We start from the raw sequence: 19,086 nt of genomic DNA, 5'->3' as shown, positions 1-19,086 counted from the left end.
GGAGGAAAAAGCTTTAATTAAATCTCCTTCCTTTCAGCCTTCATTTAGAGTTTGCTGTCATCTCTCTTTTGTCTTCGGTTTTTCATAAACGTAGTGTCTTATCTGTCTAAGCTAAACCTTTTAAACAGAATCTTCACATTATTTCTGAATCTACCTCCTGCAACTCTTTTTTCCCTCTCTCTCACCCTTGTTATAGTGACTCCTCTCATGAAACACTAACATATTTGGAAATGTGGTGATAAGAAAACAATAAAATCACATTTTCTCAAGTCTGTGGTTATGTCACAATGTTTTACATTCACACAAAATAAAGAAAAGACCATCTTGAAGCCTACCTTGAAGATGCTGTTAGAAAGATGTCCGCTCTTTAATGACTCAAATTGACTGATTAGCTAATCTGCATGTCAATACACAGCCTACTCATGCCTGCACGCTGTTGCTTAGCATTTCATGCAGGATGGCTAAAAAAGCTCCAGCTGAAATTCTGAATCTCATCATGCTCTCTCTTCAGGTCAGCACTGTTTCGTAAACCCTGAGCGTGCGTGAAATACGGCCTTTTCTGACATTCTCCCAGGATGTATTGCCTAAGTTTCTTGCAGGAATAGATGTGAGTGATGGATTCTTGATGGATCCCTGCAGGCTTGGGCTTCTGGGATCAAAAAACTGTCTCTTTCATGTGTTTTTTTAATGTTGTGTGAGAGGGTTCTTATCGCACCATTTCACAACTCTCTCCTTATACTCATAGGGCGCTATTCTTGTGCATTAAGCCCAAGATAGCTGCATCTTCTGAGAATTTGATGACACAATTATCCCGGTTCGTGCTTCTGCAGTAACTCGAGCAGGCACACAAGAGCAAACACTGAGAGGAGACAATCGTAGCTCTAATGTAGCATGTGGATGTGTTTTGATTGACAATCACACTGAGAGCTTTTTCATCTGGGCAAGGTTTTTCCAAGAAGCTCTGGAAAACTCTGGAAAACCTGATCGCAATTATAGACATTCATATGTATTGACTATATACAGGTTCTTCAATTGTGCGCTAATGTTTCCAACTCTGGTTTTTAAAAGCAGGAATTTATTGAGGCAGAGATCTGACTCCTTGTTACCTTTGTGGAGAAGTGCCTTTTAATAATTGTTTGCATGATTTCGGTTTCTTCCTACACATTTTACGTCAGTGAAGATGGGCAGAAGAAGAAAGCTTCCAGGTCACATTTCATCAGAGAAGCTGCATTTGCTTGGTTGAATCTGTCAGTGTGCAGCCGATTACAGTAGTCTTGGTGACTCAAAGGTAGAGAGTGCAAAGATTATTCTCTCCCTGAGTGTGCATATTTCATAAAATAAATAGTACGCTTCTTGATGCTGTTCATGTAATATATAGCTCTTACACTGACCAGCCACTTCAATAAATCCACTTGCCTAATACTGTATAGGTCAGAGCATCGATGACCTGTAAGGATGTTTGTAATTCATCCATTGTCCCAGTAGGTCTGCTTGACATTAAGGCCAAGACAGCACCGCAGGCTTTTTGTCACATTCCTTGAGTTCAGTTTTTGGTTCTAAGTGGATGCTCTGGTGCACACAGGGCAGGAGATTGATATTCATTGGTCACACGTCTGTAACAGCCTCACAGCCACAGTGCACCAGTGCACGCATTAATGACATAGTCCCGTCATCCCCTTGCTTTGGGAACGGTTATGATTGATACTCACAGGTGTAAAAGCTACAGACAGGGGGGTTAAAAGAGAAAAATAGAGCTGTGGTCATATTCAGTCCAGATTATTGGAGATAAAGTATCAGAATTTCAGGAGCAGGACCACGCCTCCAAACGCTCCGTCCAGTTCTTATCTATATATGTTCTCCCAGTTCTACAAGCTGTTCATTCTCGTTTCCCACCTTTCCTCCCCTTTTCAATTCTTTAACTTCTTCACTTCTATTTAGTACATGGAGATCTGCCAGGTCTGGGAGCTGCCACCAGTCTCCTTCGAGGCCTTCCCCAAACCGCAGCTGAATTCATTTCCAAGCCATTCACCTTAACCTACTAAAACGCCGTCGAACCTAAAATGAGGACGTGGGCCCAGCTAGTGAACTGATAACTCCAACAAGACTGGGTCTAGGAAATCAAAACATACACATGCACACAGAAATCTTTCAGTTTCTGATTGGATTTTTCAATTCAATTCAATTTAATTTTATTTATATGGCGCCAAATCACAACAAAAGTCGCCTCAAGGCGCTTCATAGATACAGAGAAAAACCCAACAATCATATGACCCCCTATGAGCAAGCACTTTGGCGACAGTGGGAAGGAAAAACTCCCTTTTAACAGGAAGAAACCTCCGGCAGAACCAGGCTCAGGGAGGGGCGGCCATCTGCTGCGACCGGTTGGGGTGAGAGAAGGAAGACAGGATAAAAGACATGCTGTGGAAGAGAGACAGAGGTTAATAACAGATATGATTCAATGCAGAGAGGTCTGTTAATACATAGAGAGCGAGAAAGGTGACTGGAAAGGAAAAACTCAATGCATCATGGGAATCCCCCGGCAGCCTACATCTATTGCAGCATAACTAAGGGAGGATTCAGGGTCACCTGGTCCAGCCCTAACTATATGCTTTAGCAAAAAGGAAAGTTTTAAGCCTAATCTTAAAAGTAGAGATAGTGTCTGTCTCCCGAATCCAAACTGGAAGCTGGTTCCACAGAAGAGGGGCCTGAAAACTGAAGGCTCTCCCTCCCATTCTACTTTTAAATACTCTAGGAACAACAAGTAGGCCTGCAGAGCGAGAGCGAAGTGCTCTAATAGGGTGATATGGTACTACAAGGTCATTAAGATAAGATGGGGCCTGATTATTTAAGACCTTGTATGTGAGGAGCAGGATTTTGAATTCAATTCTGGATTTAACAGGAAGCCAATGAAGGGAAGCCAAAACAGGAGAAATATGCTCTCTCTTTCTAGTCCCTGTCAGTACTCTTGCTGCAGCATTTTGGATTAGCTGAAGGCTTTTCAGTGCTTTTGAATCAGAGATTTTGCAGCATTCTGTAGAAAAAAGAAAAACATGATGCAAACTGGGCACACAGGTTTGGAGAAAGCATCTTTTGGGAGACCACAAAAATGAAAACCACGGCACGGACCTTTTCTTGGAGGAAGAACGATTAGATAAGAGTGCCATCTTTAAAACGGTGAGGATGATTGTGTTACCTTCGGAAGATGATAACCTGGGAACAATATCCAGGGAGATGGCTGGCCAATTTAAATGATGGAGAGGAAGAAGGATGGAATAACCTGGAAGAGCACTGGTGGGAGTGCTTGCTCTGGGCTCAAATTAGGGCAGGAGGCACCGAAGGCCACTCATTTCTTACTTTAGAGCAGACTTAGGTGGCAGCAGTTTCTGAAATCTAAAATCAATTAAAACAAATAATCTCAAAACGCGAGTGTTTATTGAACCTTCTGACAAATTATGTCTATATGAGTTTTCATTTGTCGAATTTTCTCTGCACTGTGAAATTATTGCTCGTGGTAGCGCTTCATGTGTCACATTGTATACATCAAAAAATCACAGTGATGATGTAAAGGCCACAAAAACTAATGTATAAAATAGGATTCACTTGGTTTTACAGGGTTAAAGCCAACAAATTGGTGTAATTAGCTCTCCCATTTTGCTCTGCATTTACATTTCTGTTTAAATTTGAAGTAAAAAGACTTTTTAAAACATAGTTATGGTCCCAGTTTTGAGTGAGAGTCTAATATTTAGACCAGATTGCTCAAAAGAAGATCCTGAAGCTCTGAATTTAGTTTAAATAATGGCGAGACTTTGATCTCAAAGCTATAACCTTTGAAAGATTGTCCACTGCAGCCCCCTGGTTATGTCTTTCATTTGCACTTCTCTACTTACTTCATCGTTCACTGACGGTACTTCCTTTAAAATGATTATAATGGCTCCTTTCATAGACTTGATTAGTAGAATATCTTTAATCTGTATTCACGTAGCACTCCCACTATCCTTTGTGTTGTGAATAGGGACTAAATACAGTGTGAATGTTGTAATGATTACACTAGTCAGACAGACTGTAAAAATTCAATGGGCTTGATTAATTATTAAAAACCTTCTGGTCTTTTACAGGTTGTGATCATGAATGTGTTACAATGGAGATAGCTTAAACTTTATTCGGGGTCAGTTTTTTGGTAGGAAAGGGTAATTATTTGCATTTAAATCCACGTCTGCCTAATGAGCCCTCGACAGCTCACCCCTGCCCTACAGTGAGAGGGGAAATTTCCACTGGAGTTGTTGTTGTCATCCAGTTGCTCACCCTTCCACCAATATGGCACTGACAGAATGCACAGACATTTATGGCTGATATGCCCAGCTGTTTGTTGACAGTGGGGAATAGGAGCTGACTACTGGAAGGAATGTAAGCTGACGGAGAGCGGAAAAGTACTGGGGGTAGTCAACAACTACTCCCATAAGCCCCCTGACCAGTTAAGCACGTTCCAATAGTTGTGTCTCGAGGGCCAATTTTAAACAAGGTTGTCCTGATCTCTCACAGGTTCATAAAATGCTTCTCTTGCCATTTGTATTGGCAGTGATAAGCCACAGTCAAATGTTCTCACTCTACTTTTTCCCTCCCAGGACCAGTTCAGATGCCAGGATATGCTCATCCCCAGTATTGATCCAATAACATTGCTGTCTTTTCCCAAACATTTTCCCACTGAAACAAAGTGGAATTGTTTTTTGTAAAGTGTGATGCAAAATCTTGTGTCAGTGAGCCAAATTATATAACTTTATAATGATGCTGTCGTAGAAAAACTCCTTCTAACATGTTCTGTCTAGAAGTAATCCCTGACAGCCAAAATTCCAGGCTGCAGACAGAGCTAAACAAGCTTTTTGCACAGTTTCAGGTTTTTTTAAGTCTTGGTTGATGTCAAAAAACAGCAGGAATCCTGAAAATGAGCATCTCAGGCAGACGTATCTGCCTCGTCCACCTGTTGTCAAAACCTTCTGTTTGTGAGAGTTAGCCAGTCAGAAGAAAGTTGGCTTAAAGAGTAAAATGGTGCGTCATGGAGTAAAGATTAACCAAGGGTTTGCACTAAAGAGCAGATGGATATGTCAGCACTAATACATTTTATTTTTTCTTCCCGCCCCAGGAAATTAAAACCTTCAGACACTTAATTGCATTCTGATTAATTTTGATGAATCGATTTGAATCTTTTATGTCTTAATATATGCTGGATGTTTCTTAAACAATACAAAATTGGACTAGAACCAGTTAAAAATGGCAAAATAATTCAGTTTCTTATTCTTTGTACCTTCATTTTTTTTTCAGTGCTCATTTTTATTCTGCTGAGTCAACACAAGACATGATTATTTTTCTGTGTTCTTGTGTTTGCTTGCCTCTCATGTGAGCGTCGGGTGTCCCAAGTCACAACGTGACAGCTCTTTTTGAAATCAGGTGACGTTCGTGTCTTTTGTTTGGAGAAGTAACGCACTTAAATGTGCACGACCTATATCTGCGCAATTTGTGCCGCATATCTTTATGCATGTTAAAAACATATTTCACAAATATGGGATGATTTTTACTGAACATGTATATATCTCAACTACGTTAATGAAGCTGACTGACAGATCAAAAACAACAAAGGCATCTAAACTAAGTCGAAATTGAACCTTACTGGAGTAATATGGGCAATCGTGGCTCAAGAGTTGGGCTTAGCTGCTTAGCTTAGCTAGCTAAGAGCTTAGCTGCTTAGCTTAGCTTAGCTAGCTAAGAGCTTAGCTTAGCGATCGTGGCTCAAGAGTTGGGAGTTCGCCTTGTAATCGGAAGGTTGCCGGTTCGAGCCCCGGCTTAGACAGTCTCGGTCGTTGTGTCCTTGGGCAAGATACTTCACCCGTTGCCTACTGGTGGTGGTCAGAGGGCCCGGTGGCACCAGTGTCCGGCAGCCTGGCCTCTGTCAGTGCGCCCCAGGGTGGCTGTGGCTACAATGTAGCTTGCCATCACCAGTGTGTGAATGTGTGGGTGGATGACTGGATGTGTAAAGCGCTTTGGGGTCCTTAGGGACTAGTAAAGCGCTATACAAATACAGGCCATTTACCATTTAATACTTGAACAAATATGTTATTCTTTAAATGACTGAAGCAGAGGAAAGAGGGGCACCCAAATCTAACCATCACATCAAAAACAGTAAATATGTCGCCGTTCTCACACGACTGTCTGATTCTCAACAACAGGAAATTGCATTGCATGCAAAACAATAATGCATGCACGTTACTTTGGGAAAAAAGATTGAAGAAATTTCACAGGTTACTGCTGCAAAGCTTAAATGTGTCCCTTGAAATAAAATTAACAAAATCATCAGGGAATAGAAGTGCAAATCAAGCGTCCCTCGGGTGTGCTTCGAATGAGGATGATTAGACACATCACTGACTGCAGCCTTTAGAAATCCTAGTTTTGACATTAGCCTGAAGTGAAATACAAAACACGAGCATACATGAAATTGACCAAATAATGCATGAAAATACAGAAAAGGTTTTTTACTCTTGGCTTGTTCATAGCAGAAATATGTGGCTGGCTGTTACATTGTTGGCTTCTTGTACTCTCCCTTTCAAATGAAACATTTTCAAGGACAGCAAATCTTCTTCTGACTGGCAAGTTTTAAAGTCTTACAGGAAAAGTGCTAATCATTTCAAAGTATTCCAATGCAAGGCATAAACTCACAGATTCATCTATCACAGCTGCTCGAAATACCTTAAAATGAAGCAAGATCAAATCTTGTTAGAGCACAAATGTAGCTGATATGGTGCAATAAACAACCTGCCACTTGACAATATGACTAATGGTTGTTTTGATGATGTCTACCAGGGATCAGCTTATTATCATGTACTGGGACCTGATAAAAAAAAAAAAAAAAAAAAGGTGATATGTGTCGTGATATTTTGTGGTGGTGATGTCTGTTATTTCCCTGGAATACTGCTTTAGGCTGTTGTTGTTGTTTTTTTCTCTTTGCACATACTGTGTAAACTCTAATGTTTTGATTGAGGGGCAGGACACGCTGGCATTATGAGGACAATCCCAACTGTACCGACACAGCCGTCGCTTATGTAATGGGAGATTTGACTGGGACACTGTGTTCCCTGACGAAGGCACTTCTTTTCAAAACCATGTGTGGCAAGCTTCCAGAGAATCATTCACAGAGAGTGTGCTCCTGTTCACTCGGACTGGAGGAACTAAACAAGGAGCAGAGTGTGTCTGATTATGTTATCATTGAAATGAAGAATGAGGTGGAGGTTACTATGTAAGGACTTTGAAATGGCAACACCTGTTTACTGACTGCAAATCATAGGTGCTTTACAGTACGAAGTTAATAATTCTTGATTGTGTATACCTAATAAAATACAGCTAATTGTAGCAAAATGTATATATCAGCTTTAAAGCAACAGCTTCTTTATTTGTCATAATCCACAAAGCCAGATTTGTTAAGAAAGCACAGTATTGAATCAAACGATGTCAAACTCAGTTGTAGTCTGCAACATCTGGTGGCTTACTTGACACTCTTCTACATGACCTACACCATTGGCAGGTTTTTAAACCAATTTAGCCTATTCCCACAGTTGCTACTCATCTGCAAGCGGCTTTGCAACCCACTGCCAGCCCAAATCATGCTTTCAGGCTGTTTCTGACCTAACGTCATATCTGCTGTCATTGCTGGAAGCAGCCCATCAAAAGATGTGTACACTGTGCTTTAAAAGGGATGGAGATGGTCAGCAACAATACTCAGGCAACGTTGATGCAAAGCAGGATGCAACCATGCTTTCATGTCGTTCATGCAAAATTCTGGTCCTACTATCTGAATGTCACAGCAGAAGTCAACACTTATCACGTCATGCAATGCTTTTCCAATCTTCTGTGGTCCACTTTTGGTGAGCCTGTACAATTTGTATCCCCAGTTTTCTGTTCTTATCTCACAGGAATGGAAACCAGAGCCGTCTTCTCCTCCTATACCCCATTTGCTTCAATGTTTTATGTGTTGTGCTCTCTCTGGATATCTTTTTTGTAACAGAGTCATTAAACTCGCACTTCTGGCACCAGCAACCACACTGCATTCAAAGTTACTTAAATCACCGTTCTTCCCCATTCTGATGCTTGTCTTTTACTTTAGCAGGTCATCTTGACCATGTCTGCATCCCTAAATGCAGACTTGCTGCAATGTGATTGTCCCATTAGATATTTGCATTAATGAGCAGCTGAAGTATACCTAATAAAGTAGCTGGTGGCTCTATGCACATAGATGGTGAAGGTCCCAGAACAGAGCCATAGAGCTAAAAACAAATTACTGAAGATGGAAATGGGAAGGCAAGTTATTTGTGCTTTAGCAGTCCTGACAGAAATGCTTTTCAGCTTGATGGGTGAAAACCAGTGTTGAAATAGATTTCATGTGGGGCTCTGACCTATGTCCAATCCAATATCTTTGAGAGCTGGGAAACAGGCCTTACCTTAAAAATCACTAAAGGAATTTTAGTTTGCTGAAAGAAGAGAGTGCATGACACCAGCTCAGTCTGTGGTATTTGCAGGCATGATCACACAAACTTTGTACCAGCAGTTTAAATATTTAATGTCTGATCAGAACATGTTGGATAGCTGCCTTGTCACATTCACTGGGAAAGTTCAGGGCTGCCCAAACCAGACTGAATATGTTTGCAGTTGAGTCCAGTTTAATCCTGAATGAAGGTTGAAAGTGTGAAAACCAGATGAGTTGAACTGCACGCCTGTCATACTTTTAGCCAACTGGCAGCTAAGTTTCAAACACACAACTTCCTCTGACCTCACTTACATTAAACCTATACTAGTGAACGCTAACCATGAATTATTACAGTAATCACAATGTCAAAAAAACTTACCCAATGCACCAACACAGTTATGGGTAATGTTTTAATTCTTAGTAATGTATTACATAACACCAGATCAAAGTAAGCTCTTGTAGTGAGTCATTTTCTACTTGGGTACTGCATACTCTTGATAAAGGTTTGAGCATTTTGGTTGGGTACATGGGGCTTTTTTGCGTCTTTGCATGTTCTACATATACCGTCAGCTCTTGTTCTGAAGGTTATTATATCTAAGTAAAACTAAACTAAAAGGCTTTTAGTTAATACGAATTACACTAAACAAGGAATATTGTGCACATGTAAACCCCAAATAAGATAAATGACAAAATATGTTATTATAGTCTCAGCTTTAGCTTTAGTCAGAACAACACATCCAGCACATATCTATTCAGACTCACGTGTTTACTGAGAGTGCTTGAGTTGTAGCATAATACCTGTTCTGAACTTCTTAATTGTAAGCTGCAAATAAATATAGTAATTAAGGAAATTGGTGAATCTGTGTTGAAACCAAATGAAAAAACAAAACTACATTAACTATGCTCACGTTTTAACTTTTGTAAGTTAGGTAGCTGGACCGGCCAGCTACCTAGCCTGACCTGTCTCCCCATTGTGATGTTTGTGTATTGTATGTATGGTCGGCAGGGTCAGTCTCTCAATTGCCCCTCGGGGATTCAGTTAAGTTTCTGAATCTGAATTAACTTTTGTATGTTGCATGGCAGCAGGAGGCAAAGCCGGAGACATGTTGAGACATGTACTTCTGCTTTCATACAAAATAAAGTCTTGTTTTTTTTTAAATGTTTTAAATTGACATTAAACACACCTTTTATGTATTGGCCTTAAAGTGAACAGGCTGGTTGTTTTGTTTCAATTTTACGCAATTTATGGTTTTGGTGTAGCTCCAGTTTCTCCGGGTTCCCCAAACAAAGATGGTGGTTCTTCCTACTGGTGATTCTTGTGATTTGGTGTGGTTTATTGTTGTTTATTGTGTTTGTATTGCGTGTTTGTGTTAGCGTTTTTATGACTAGAACTACTTGATAAACGTGTTAATTTACTTATATATTAGTTCAGTTTGGGGAACTGAGGAAGAATTTAGGAAGAATTTCGAAAGTTGAGGCCTCTGAAGAGTTTTCTAGAGTGAAAGAACCCAAACTCACAAGGCCCGCCTCCTCCTCTTCTGATTGGCCAGCCTGGAGAGTAAATTAGAATTCCCACTCTCCCATTGGCTGGAGAATCCTACATGTCCGCAGCTTCCTCCCTTGTTTTCATACTACAGCATGAAAACACCTTCAGTGGTTCGGAGTAGCTTAGTTTTGGAACCTGTTTCTGAGTAGACTCGGGACCTCACAGAGCAACAATGAAGTTCGTTCGGTTTATTATGAAAAACGCCGCCATGGCCAGCGCGCCGAAACACATCGAGCATTTCTCAAAATTCTCTCCTTCACCCCTCTCCATGAAGCAGTTTCTCGATTTCGGTGAGTATTGATCCTCGCTAATGTTGTTGCTGGTTTGTGATGTAACAATGGGGGGCTACGTGACCTATGTGGCGTCAGCTGCGAAGACGTGACCACGGATGTACCACCGTTTCGTGACCAAATGTCCCGTGGCCATGCATGCTTGCACGGCTCTGCAGTGTTTGCAGAAACACGGTGCTCATTTTTGCTAGTGTTGCGTCAGACGTGGGCCTGTCACTGTGTGCATTATAGTATGTGTTTTAAATTTTCTCACCACTATGAACTGCTAGTAAAGACTTTATGATGTGCAGACTATCACACGTTTTGTGCAAAGGGATTGCAAGTGTCGACACAGATGTTTACATGCGAATATTAATTTATCGCTGTTGTTGTTTTTTAATCCATCTGACTTTAATTTTGTTGGATTAAAGTTAGTTAAAAATTACCCACCGTTATGTATACAGTTGTTTATTCCAGTCAGCAGTTCAAAAAAAACTTTCTCTAAATGTCTCAAATTCGCACAAAGTCCTTCTTACTAACATTTAAGACATTAAAAAAAACTTCTGAATGTGTATTTTTCTCCGGATCATCTAGTCAGTACATCTGTTTGTCCCCAATTCAGGTTCCATTAATGCCTGTGAAAAGACGTCCTTTGCTTTTCTGAGGCAGGAGCTTCCAGTAAGGCTCTCAAATATCATGAAGGAGATTAACTTGCTCCCTGACAAACTGCTCACAACTCCATCTGTGAAAATGGTGCAGGGCTGGTAAGTTGAATGGGGTTTATTGATTAATATGATCCAAGTAATCAAATGTATTTAGTTGCTTTTTATATTTTAAATGTATTTATTCAGCAGAAACATTTTCCAAAACAAAAGAGCAGCTTATTACAGTTGGTGTCTGTCAGCCTCTGGTGTTTTACGAAGCATATTTGATGCCAGCTTTTATCTTCTGTGTAGTCACAGTCACAGCTGTTGACTTGTTTATTGCCAGTCCCCCCCCCAATCGTGCTCAGAATTACAAAGCCCCCTATCTGACCAAGCTGTACTCCTTCCAACTAGGGCTGCGCTGGTGAGTGTGAGACGTTAGAGTTGAACTTTACCCCAGTTTCTCCTCACATGTCACGTGACTGTTGTTTTCAAGGCTGCCGTTTCTGCTGTTTCCCTTATGAGGAGTGTACTGTGATCTGTATATGTGCCATAAACAAAGTTTTTCTTAAAAAATTGAGGACTTAGCAGTTTCTCTTGTATTTTGCAGCACATGTTAACATGTTTTAACTTATATTTTCAGGTATGTCCAGAGTTTAATGGAGCTCCTTGAGTTCCTGGACAAGAATCCTGATGATCACAAAGTCCTTGAAGAGTAAGTTTCTCATTCTTATGGATGTTTTCATGTTTTGTAATGAAACATGACCTTTGTGTTCTCCCAAGTGCCTTCATCCCTTTCAATGTGATACTGCTCAAACCCCTGATGCAGGATGTCTTTGTCATTCCTCCCCAGGTTTGTTGATGCCTTAGTTACCATCAGAAACAGACACAATGATGTGGTGCCCACCATGGCCCAGGGTATCATAGAATACAAAGAGGCCTTCCCCCAGGATGTGGCCACCAACCAGAACATCCAGTACTTTCTGGATCGCTTCTACATGAGCCGCATCTCAATCCGGATGCTCATCAACCAGCACAGTGAGTAACATTTGAATTTTTGATTTATTTATTTATTTTAATTCACCGTACCTTTATTGTCAGTGTGTTGTTGTTGTTGGATATCATTGAATGCCGTCAGGGAATCATCACATAAAGAGCATGGCCAGCTAGAAATTAGCTTAAACTGTTTACATGCTAGAATTTCTTTTCTTCTGATCAGGTTATGAAAAAGCTTATAAAAATCTAATTTGATTCTGCCGTGTTTAATCTTTTGACCATTTCATTCTGTGTGGGCTTTTAAACAAATTACAGTCTTAATTTGCTCCACACAAACTTAGGCGCCGAAAAGAAGAAATGATGCACCGACTGCAGTGCTTGTATATGATGCAGCGTTCATCGCACAATTACAAGCTGATGTAAATGTACCGATGAGTCATCACATGGATGGATTTGGTGCCGCAAGCCTCCCGTTTTGAGCAGAATTCTGAAAACAGAATTGCTCACATTTTTCTGCTTTAGGCAAAAGAGTACATCAAACGAATGGCTTTACACTTTTCCAACTGATACGCCCCATTTTCCTTCTTTTTGCCTGTTGTCCCTGTGACAAGTGCTGAAAACACTCCCATGTCAACAGCAGATGGTTGCTCTGGCATGATGCTATGCTCTTCAGACTTCTGTTTTGTTATTGAGAGCTTGTGGAGGTATCATCAGCCATGTGGAACAAAGACAGGTGATGCATATCACTGATCTGATAGTTTAGATTTTCAAAATCACTGTTGCGTAAAGGAAAGCATTTATGCTTTATTAACTGTCAACTCTTCTTGAGAAACACTTTTAACACGTACGCAGGTTTCTGCATCTTATAGCAGCATATTGTGCTCCTCGGTGGTATTTTTAGCATGTGTTCCCAAGTGTCTGACTTGATGCGTGTTTTTCTTTATTTTCTGTCATTTATATACTGTTGTGGTGGTAAATGATCAAAGTAAACACAGCCAATCTTTCAAATAATGAGGGCACCATATGTTATAAGTAATCACTGTGTTCAACACAGTTCAGCTCTTCTTGAGTCTTTATGATGTCAACGAAAAGGGATATATGGGTGTCCCAGATACACATAATATACCCATAAAGCTTGTTTCATAAAAAATGGGCTGAGGGGTTAAATTAAGGCTGATAATAAGATAAATAAGGATTATTTTGAGCTGTGAATCATGCAAAGCTGATCTACTAGAGTATAACAGTTATATTATAGAGCTGGCATGAACATAATATGACCCTCTGAGTTTTTTTCTAATATATGTATTAATAAGTAGCACTATTAAAACAACAGAAAATAGTTGTACTTCTTCATTATCTTTGCATCAAAACCAAGCTGTGTATTTGTGTAGTTTTTAGTTAAACGTGTATCTCAGTGGTCCGTTTGCAGAAGATTCACTGTTTTCTTATTTCTACAGCCCTGATTTTTGATGGTACCACCAATCCGGTTCACCCAAACACCATTGGAAGCATTGATCCTCACTGTAAAGTTGGAGATGTAGTCCAGGGTAAATATACAATATGGCTGAATCTGAACTTTGTTTGTCCCTTTGTTTTTTTGTTTTCGGTGACATGCTCTCCCTTTATATTCACAGATGCCTTGGGAAGTGCCAAGATGCTTTGTGATCAGTACTACCTGTGTTCCCCTGATGTGATACTTCAGGAGATGAATCGTAAGTTACAGAATTTAGGAATTCCTGCGGCCCATATTGACCCTTTAGCGCTATATTTACCCAGGTGTGAAAAATCCTTTAAGGTAATCATGCAAACAGCCTCAAGGGTAAAAGGCATTGCAGTGCAATGAAGTGGTTTCAGTAAAGCTCAAATAGACCCCGGGCCTCCAGTATGTATGCACAGTATGAGTGGTTTTATGTAAGAGAGCATGATGGATCCGAGAGGGCTCTAAATATAGCAGAGAGTCTGATTTGATGGCTAAGCGGGCCTAGCTGACCACATCAGGCAGTATTGACACACAGACCTTTTCCTCTCCTTCCTCACAAAGCGTAAAACCAGAGTGAAGCAGAGTAATTGCCACTAATGGAAATCATCCATGAGTGGTTAGAATAATGAATTGTAAATGAAGTGGATGGAATAAATACTTCTCTTTTTTTTCCTTCTGTGCAGTGAAGAAGACAAATCATCCAGTAACGATTGTTTATGTGCCATCTCACCTTTATCACATGCTGTTTGAGCTCTTCAAGGTAGGAGACCCAGTTTTCAATATGTGCATGTTCGACTCAATATTCCTGAACGTCTTGAAAATTTATTTTATTGTCTTAAATATTTATAGAATGCTATGAGGGCCACGATAGAGACTCATGAGAGCAGCAGGAACCTTCCACCTATTAAAGTCATGGTCTCTCTTGGGGATGAAGATTTGACGATTAAGGTGAGTTGCAATCTTTAAAAAACAAACAAACATTAAAGGGACAGTTCATCCTGAACTCCAATTTTCCTCCATGTAGAGGGGTTGTCAGTTGCTCGATTCTGGAGATTGCTCTGAGTTTAAAAAGAAATAATAAGAAAAATAAATTTAAAAAAAATCCTATTTAAAACACCAGGCCTCAGTCACCCACACCTGGAGACCCATTGGCAACCCTATAGCAACTTCTGATTTCTAGAGGTAAAAAGTGCATTCCCCAACCAGCTGACCAGCGTTTGGCCTCCTTATGATTGCCCCAAAAGTTGATTCTGTTCATCTGGACGTAGCGTTTTCAATGGGAGAAATGTTTCCCCAACCTTATAAACAACACATTTGCGTGATGACTGAAACAAGTGCCATGACAATGGTACCAGAAATGGAGATTACTTTTACTTTGAAGGCAAACCGCTGCAACCAAAACATTTCAAAAGGTGCAACTTTTACTCAGAAGTTTTGTGTTGCACGTTTTCAAGCTTCACTGCAGCTCAGAACGTAAATGGCGAGTGTTTGCAAAAACGTTGACATCAATCTGATGCACGCTCAATCATCCAACCCTGAAAACTAGACTGAAACTAGCACTACTGACTAACAATGGGCTGTGGGGTCACTTCCTGATCATTAATATGCAAATTTTCATGACCATTGATCAATTGTCATTGGGTCATGAGTACCACTCACAGAGAAGTTTGGTTAAAATGGTACTCATTGTCATTGATCTAAAGGCATGCAAATTTGCATATCAATGATGAAGAAACTCACCTCACAGCCCATTGTTAGTCAGTAGTGCTAGTTTCAGTCTAGTTTTCAGGGTTGGATGATTGAGCGTGCATCAGATTGATGTCAACGTTTTTGCAAACACTCACCATTTACGTTCTGAGCTGCAGTGAAGCTTGAAAACGTGCAACACAAAACTTCAAAAGTTGCACCTTTTGAAATGTTTTGGTTGCAGCGGTTTGCCTTCAAAGTAAAAGTAATCTCCATTTCTGGTTTGTTTCACTGCATCATGGCGAGTTGTTTTTAAGTTTGTGTCGACAAATGGACGTCTTCCAGGTGAACTACTGGTGACTGGGGCAGTCTGGTAGGAACCAAAGCAGTACAAGGATGTTTTTGATACAGCAGCATATAGCCCTGACTGGAGTCTATGCCTGTATAAATGTGGTTTTAGTGATTGATTTCGCAACTTCCAGCAACTTTTAGCAACCACATGCCAAACTTTTGGAGAATACACTGTATCATTTAGGTGCAAGCAAAAGCAGGCGTCTCGGCACCCATGATCCCCAAAATTGGGCACCTCAGATCAAAATAATCTAAATGGATCACTGGCACTAGGGGGGTAAAATGGTGTGATTTCAGGGGTGCATAAATTGGACCGATTTTATGGGTATATTTGGTAAATCCAGAAATTTTTAATAGTACCTCAAAATTAACTGATTAAAAAGTGCTCAAGTCTGCACAGCATATGAACCTGTGTTCAGCCTGACTCTGGATTCAGATAACATCCTTAATGTGGTGGGAAACCGAAAGATCAAACCTCATCCTTGGTGTGAACTTGGTCTTGTTCTACATGCATTCATGCAGGTTACTTCAAGGAGTTTCCTCCCATAGTGTTCTAACATATTAACAGCAGCTGGATTAAAGGGTTTAAATTGCCTGTAGGAGTCAACAGGAGCGTAGGTGTGTTTTTATTTTTGTGAACAAGCACACATATAAAGCAAGGTTAATGAAGCTTGTAAAGGCAAAATTATTTCACCACACTGATCCTGTTTATTGCTGTCATTGCACCCATTTAGTATTTATTGCATTAATAATACAGGGATATCCCACACGGTACAAAGCGTGCGTCTGACTTCAAAGCTAAACTTACCTCTCCTTTTGTCATGTCCACCCAGCGCTTTCTCTAAACATGTTATGTAATGACTTCACCCTCAATTAAGCACAGTGCCTACTGGCACGCAGAGCTACTAAGCTCTGATAAGATTAGCACCATGGGCTGTGTGCATTCATACTCACAGAGCCTGTAAATCTTGACTTTATGCCCATGTGTCAACAAAACACTGTCGAGGCTTCTTGTGCCCGACTAGCTTGAGTATAAGTGACATAATATAATAAACAAAAACTTATTGGTCTTTAACAGTTTGTGAATTAAATGGCAGTATCTGCACTTGAAATTAGACTCGTCTTATTTATGCTTTCCACCTTCAGTACCAGCAGCAGCCTCTGACAAATACAGGCCACCCCCCCTCTTGCACCACACCTTTGTCATGACAGTATGTACTCAAACATAAGCCACTCGGCTTCCACCCTTATATTGAAGCCGAGTGTTCGTGACAGGCAGGCCCGTCTCTCTTCAGCTCTGTCCAAGCACCTCACATCATTCTCTATTTTTACCCCCTGCCCGTGCTGTGCTGTAGGTGAGCGACAAGGGTGGCGGTGTCCCATTTCGTAGGATTGAGAACCTTTTCAGCTACATGTACTCTACTGCTCCGGCTCCACAAATAGGAGACGAGAAACGGCCTCCACTGGTAAGTAAAAGTAAAGCCAAAGGAGTCGATCATTAACAGCTTTGCACAAACACAAACTGTTTATTCAGCAGGTCTAAAGGGTGCCGTTATGAGCTCCACATTCTCTTTGGTTGCCTTTCTTTATAGCCTCCAAGCGTTTTATTCCTTACTTAGTCATTTAAAGTTTGAAGCACTGGACTAATATTGTTGTTTTTCTGAAAAAGCCATTGACCTTCAGTCACAATACAAACTTGACAAAAGATCTGTTTGTTCCATGGATGAGCAGTGCTGCTTGCAGTTTGACAGAACAAAGCCTTCCTAAACCCTTGATCTCCCTCGTCTCTCTGTACAGGCTGGCTTCGGCTACGGTTTGCCCATTTCTCGTCTCTACGCCAAGTACTTCCAGGGGGACTTGCAGCTCTACTCCATGGAGGGCTACGGCACAGACGCTGTCATCTACTTGAAGGTGAGCCAGGCAGGGTGATCATGCATGAAACTGTGACAAGAAGCCGGCAGTTTGAAAGTCTGGAGCGCATAACAAATAGAAGCTTCCCTGTGCCATGCCTTTTGTTAAACACGAAACCGACTCTGCAGACCTGTGGAACTGGTGTAGGTAAGACAGGCCATTTGTAATTACATCCTGTCGTCTTGTCCCTCCAGGCGCTGTCCACAGACTCCATCGAAAGGCTGCCAGTGTACAACAAAACTGCTCTGAAGAACTACAAAATGAGCCAAGAGGCTGACGACTGGTGTGTACCCAGCAAAGAGCCCCTAGATCTGAGCAGCTATAAGGTGACCAAGTGAAAACCTCTTCTGGGCAGTACAATGAAGCCTCCAGAATACGTCTTCATATCCGTGTCATCTTCTGCCAACAAGATGGGAACCAGACTTTGTTTTTTTTTCACTCTGAGAATCCTCTCACTAGAGCAGACTTAAGTAGCCTTTTTAATTTCAGCCTGTTTTTTAGCAGTAGCTCGTTAATGCTTTCTGCATCCGTTATCCTTTTCATGAGAAAGTGCACACATCAGAAATGGCTACTAACAGGAAATGCATTACAATCGCCTCTCAGACTTTGGTGAAGTCGCTCCAGTGTTGCTGAACTACACTCAGTATTGGTCGGGAGTGTGAGGTGACGTCCTAGAGGAGGAGACGGGCGGGCGGGGATAATGCAGCATGTTGCGGGTGATTTTAAAAACGTAGATTATGATTGATTTCATACAGTAATGCTGTTGAAGACTTTTATTTCTATTAAAAGTTTTTACAGCTGTTTAATAAGGGACATGTGGAGGTGTTCAGTTAACAGGAAGCGCCTGTTGTTCAGCCTTATCACAGCAGTTTCACCCAAAGGATCACTTTATTCGAATACTTGAAGTATTTAAACTAATACTGGTGTTGCACATTGTTACATTTCTGCTGTACTGTAATGCTGTTTCGTGTGTAAATTTGAACAAATGTTTGACTCTGAGCAAGTTTTGTGCATGCATTTTTAAAAAAAATGTAATCGCAGTATTCCCACTAACATCAGTTTTTTGTGGACCAGGCTGAATGTAATCCACTCTCTTTCTGGGTGTTGTTTTGCATTAATTGCAGTGAAAAGAGCAGTATATGATATAATCTACAGGACACGCAGTTCTCTCTGACGTACAACAGTAAGCTACAGTAGCGTTTGCCTGCCTTGGTGGGTGGTTTAATGCTTTTTGACAGTTCAATGGAGGCAAATGTTATTAAACTTCATCGGATGTCGTGTTTAAACTCTCTACCGCCTTGATCCAACAAGGCAGGGGCAGATGTTTTGTTGTAATGTGCCATACGAGAACAAAACGCCCTGTTGCATATGAACAGTTATGTTTTGTTTTGGGGTTTTTTTTTTTAATGATTTAAATCCATCTTAATCATACAGTATGTACAGAATTATTTTTATAGCTACACTTTTTTGCAGCTGAAAATATTGTAAATACTGTAAATGCGATCCAAATGACAATAAAAAAGCAAACAGTTTAAAGTGTTACTCTTCTGTTCTATTTTTTATTTTCTTTTATTTTAATGTCATCTGCAGTCGGTTAATTAAGCGTACAGAAGTGATTATATCAATCAGTGGATGGTCCCTATGGTGCAGCTGATTACAGCTGTGGGGGATGAAAGGAGAAGTGATTAGGGAAAGAA

The 19,086-nt window shown here is 40.7% G+C and overlaps 1 protein-coding gene across 1 annotated transcript; it reads left to right on the top strand.

The window, feature by feature from the left end:
* Nucleotides 1–10,116: 10,116 nt before the first annotated feature.
* Nucleotides 10,117–18,925, top strand: pdk2a (pyruvate dehydrogenase kinase 2a). Its single transcript, XM_035908828.2, has 11 exons — nt 10,117–10,342; nt 10,944–11,085; nt 11,609–11,680; nt 11,819–12,003; nt 13,419–13,508; nt 13,596–13,673; nt 14,125–14,201; nt 14,291–14,389; nt 16,834–16,944; nt 17,276–17,389; nt 17,584–18,925. The coding sequence occupies exons 1-11, from the start codon at nt 10,225–10,227 to the stop codon at nt 17,725–17,727; spliced, it is 1,230 nt and encodes a 409-aa protein (XP_035764721.2). The 5' UTR covers nt 10,117–10,224; the 3' UTR covers nt 17,728–18,925.
* Nucleotides 18,926–19,086: the final 161 nt, after the last annotated feature.

Source organism: Neolamprologus brichardi, chromosome 8, assembly GCF_056152115.1.
Source record: "Neolamprologus brichardi isolate AB-2024 chromosome 8, ASM5615211v1, whole genome shotgun sequence".
Lineage (NCBI taxonomy): Eukaryota > Metazoa > Chordata > Actinopteri > Cichliformes > Cichlidae > Neolamprologus > Neolamprologus brichardi.
Note: the sequence above shows the minus strand (reverse complement) of the source record. Positions and strands in the feature narration are given on the sequence as shown.

Bases quoted from the DNA above. Each gene is read 5' to 3' on its own strand.
- pdk2a (XM_035908828.2), top strand. From the start codon at position 10,225: ATGAAGTTCGTTCGGTTTATTATGAAAAACGCCGCCATGGCCAGCGCG. The intron at 12,004-13,418 runs GTGAGTAACATT...TTATTTCTACAG, and splicing joins GATGCTCATCAACCAGCACA to CCCTGATTTTTGATGGTACC. The intron at 16,945-17,275 runs GTAAGTAAAAGT...CTCTCTGTACAG, and splicing joins ACGAGAAACGGCCTCCACTG to GCTGGCTTCGGCTACGGTTT.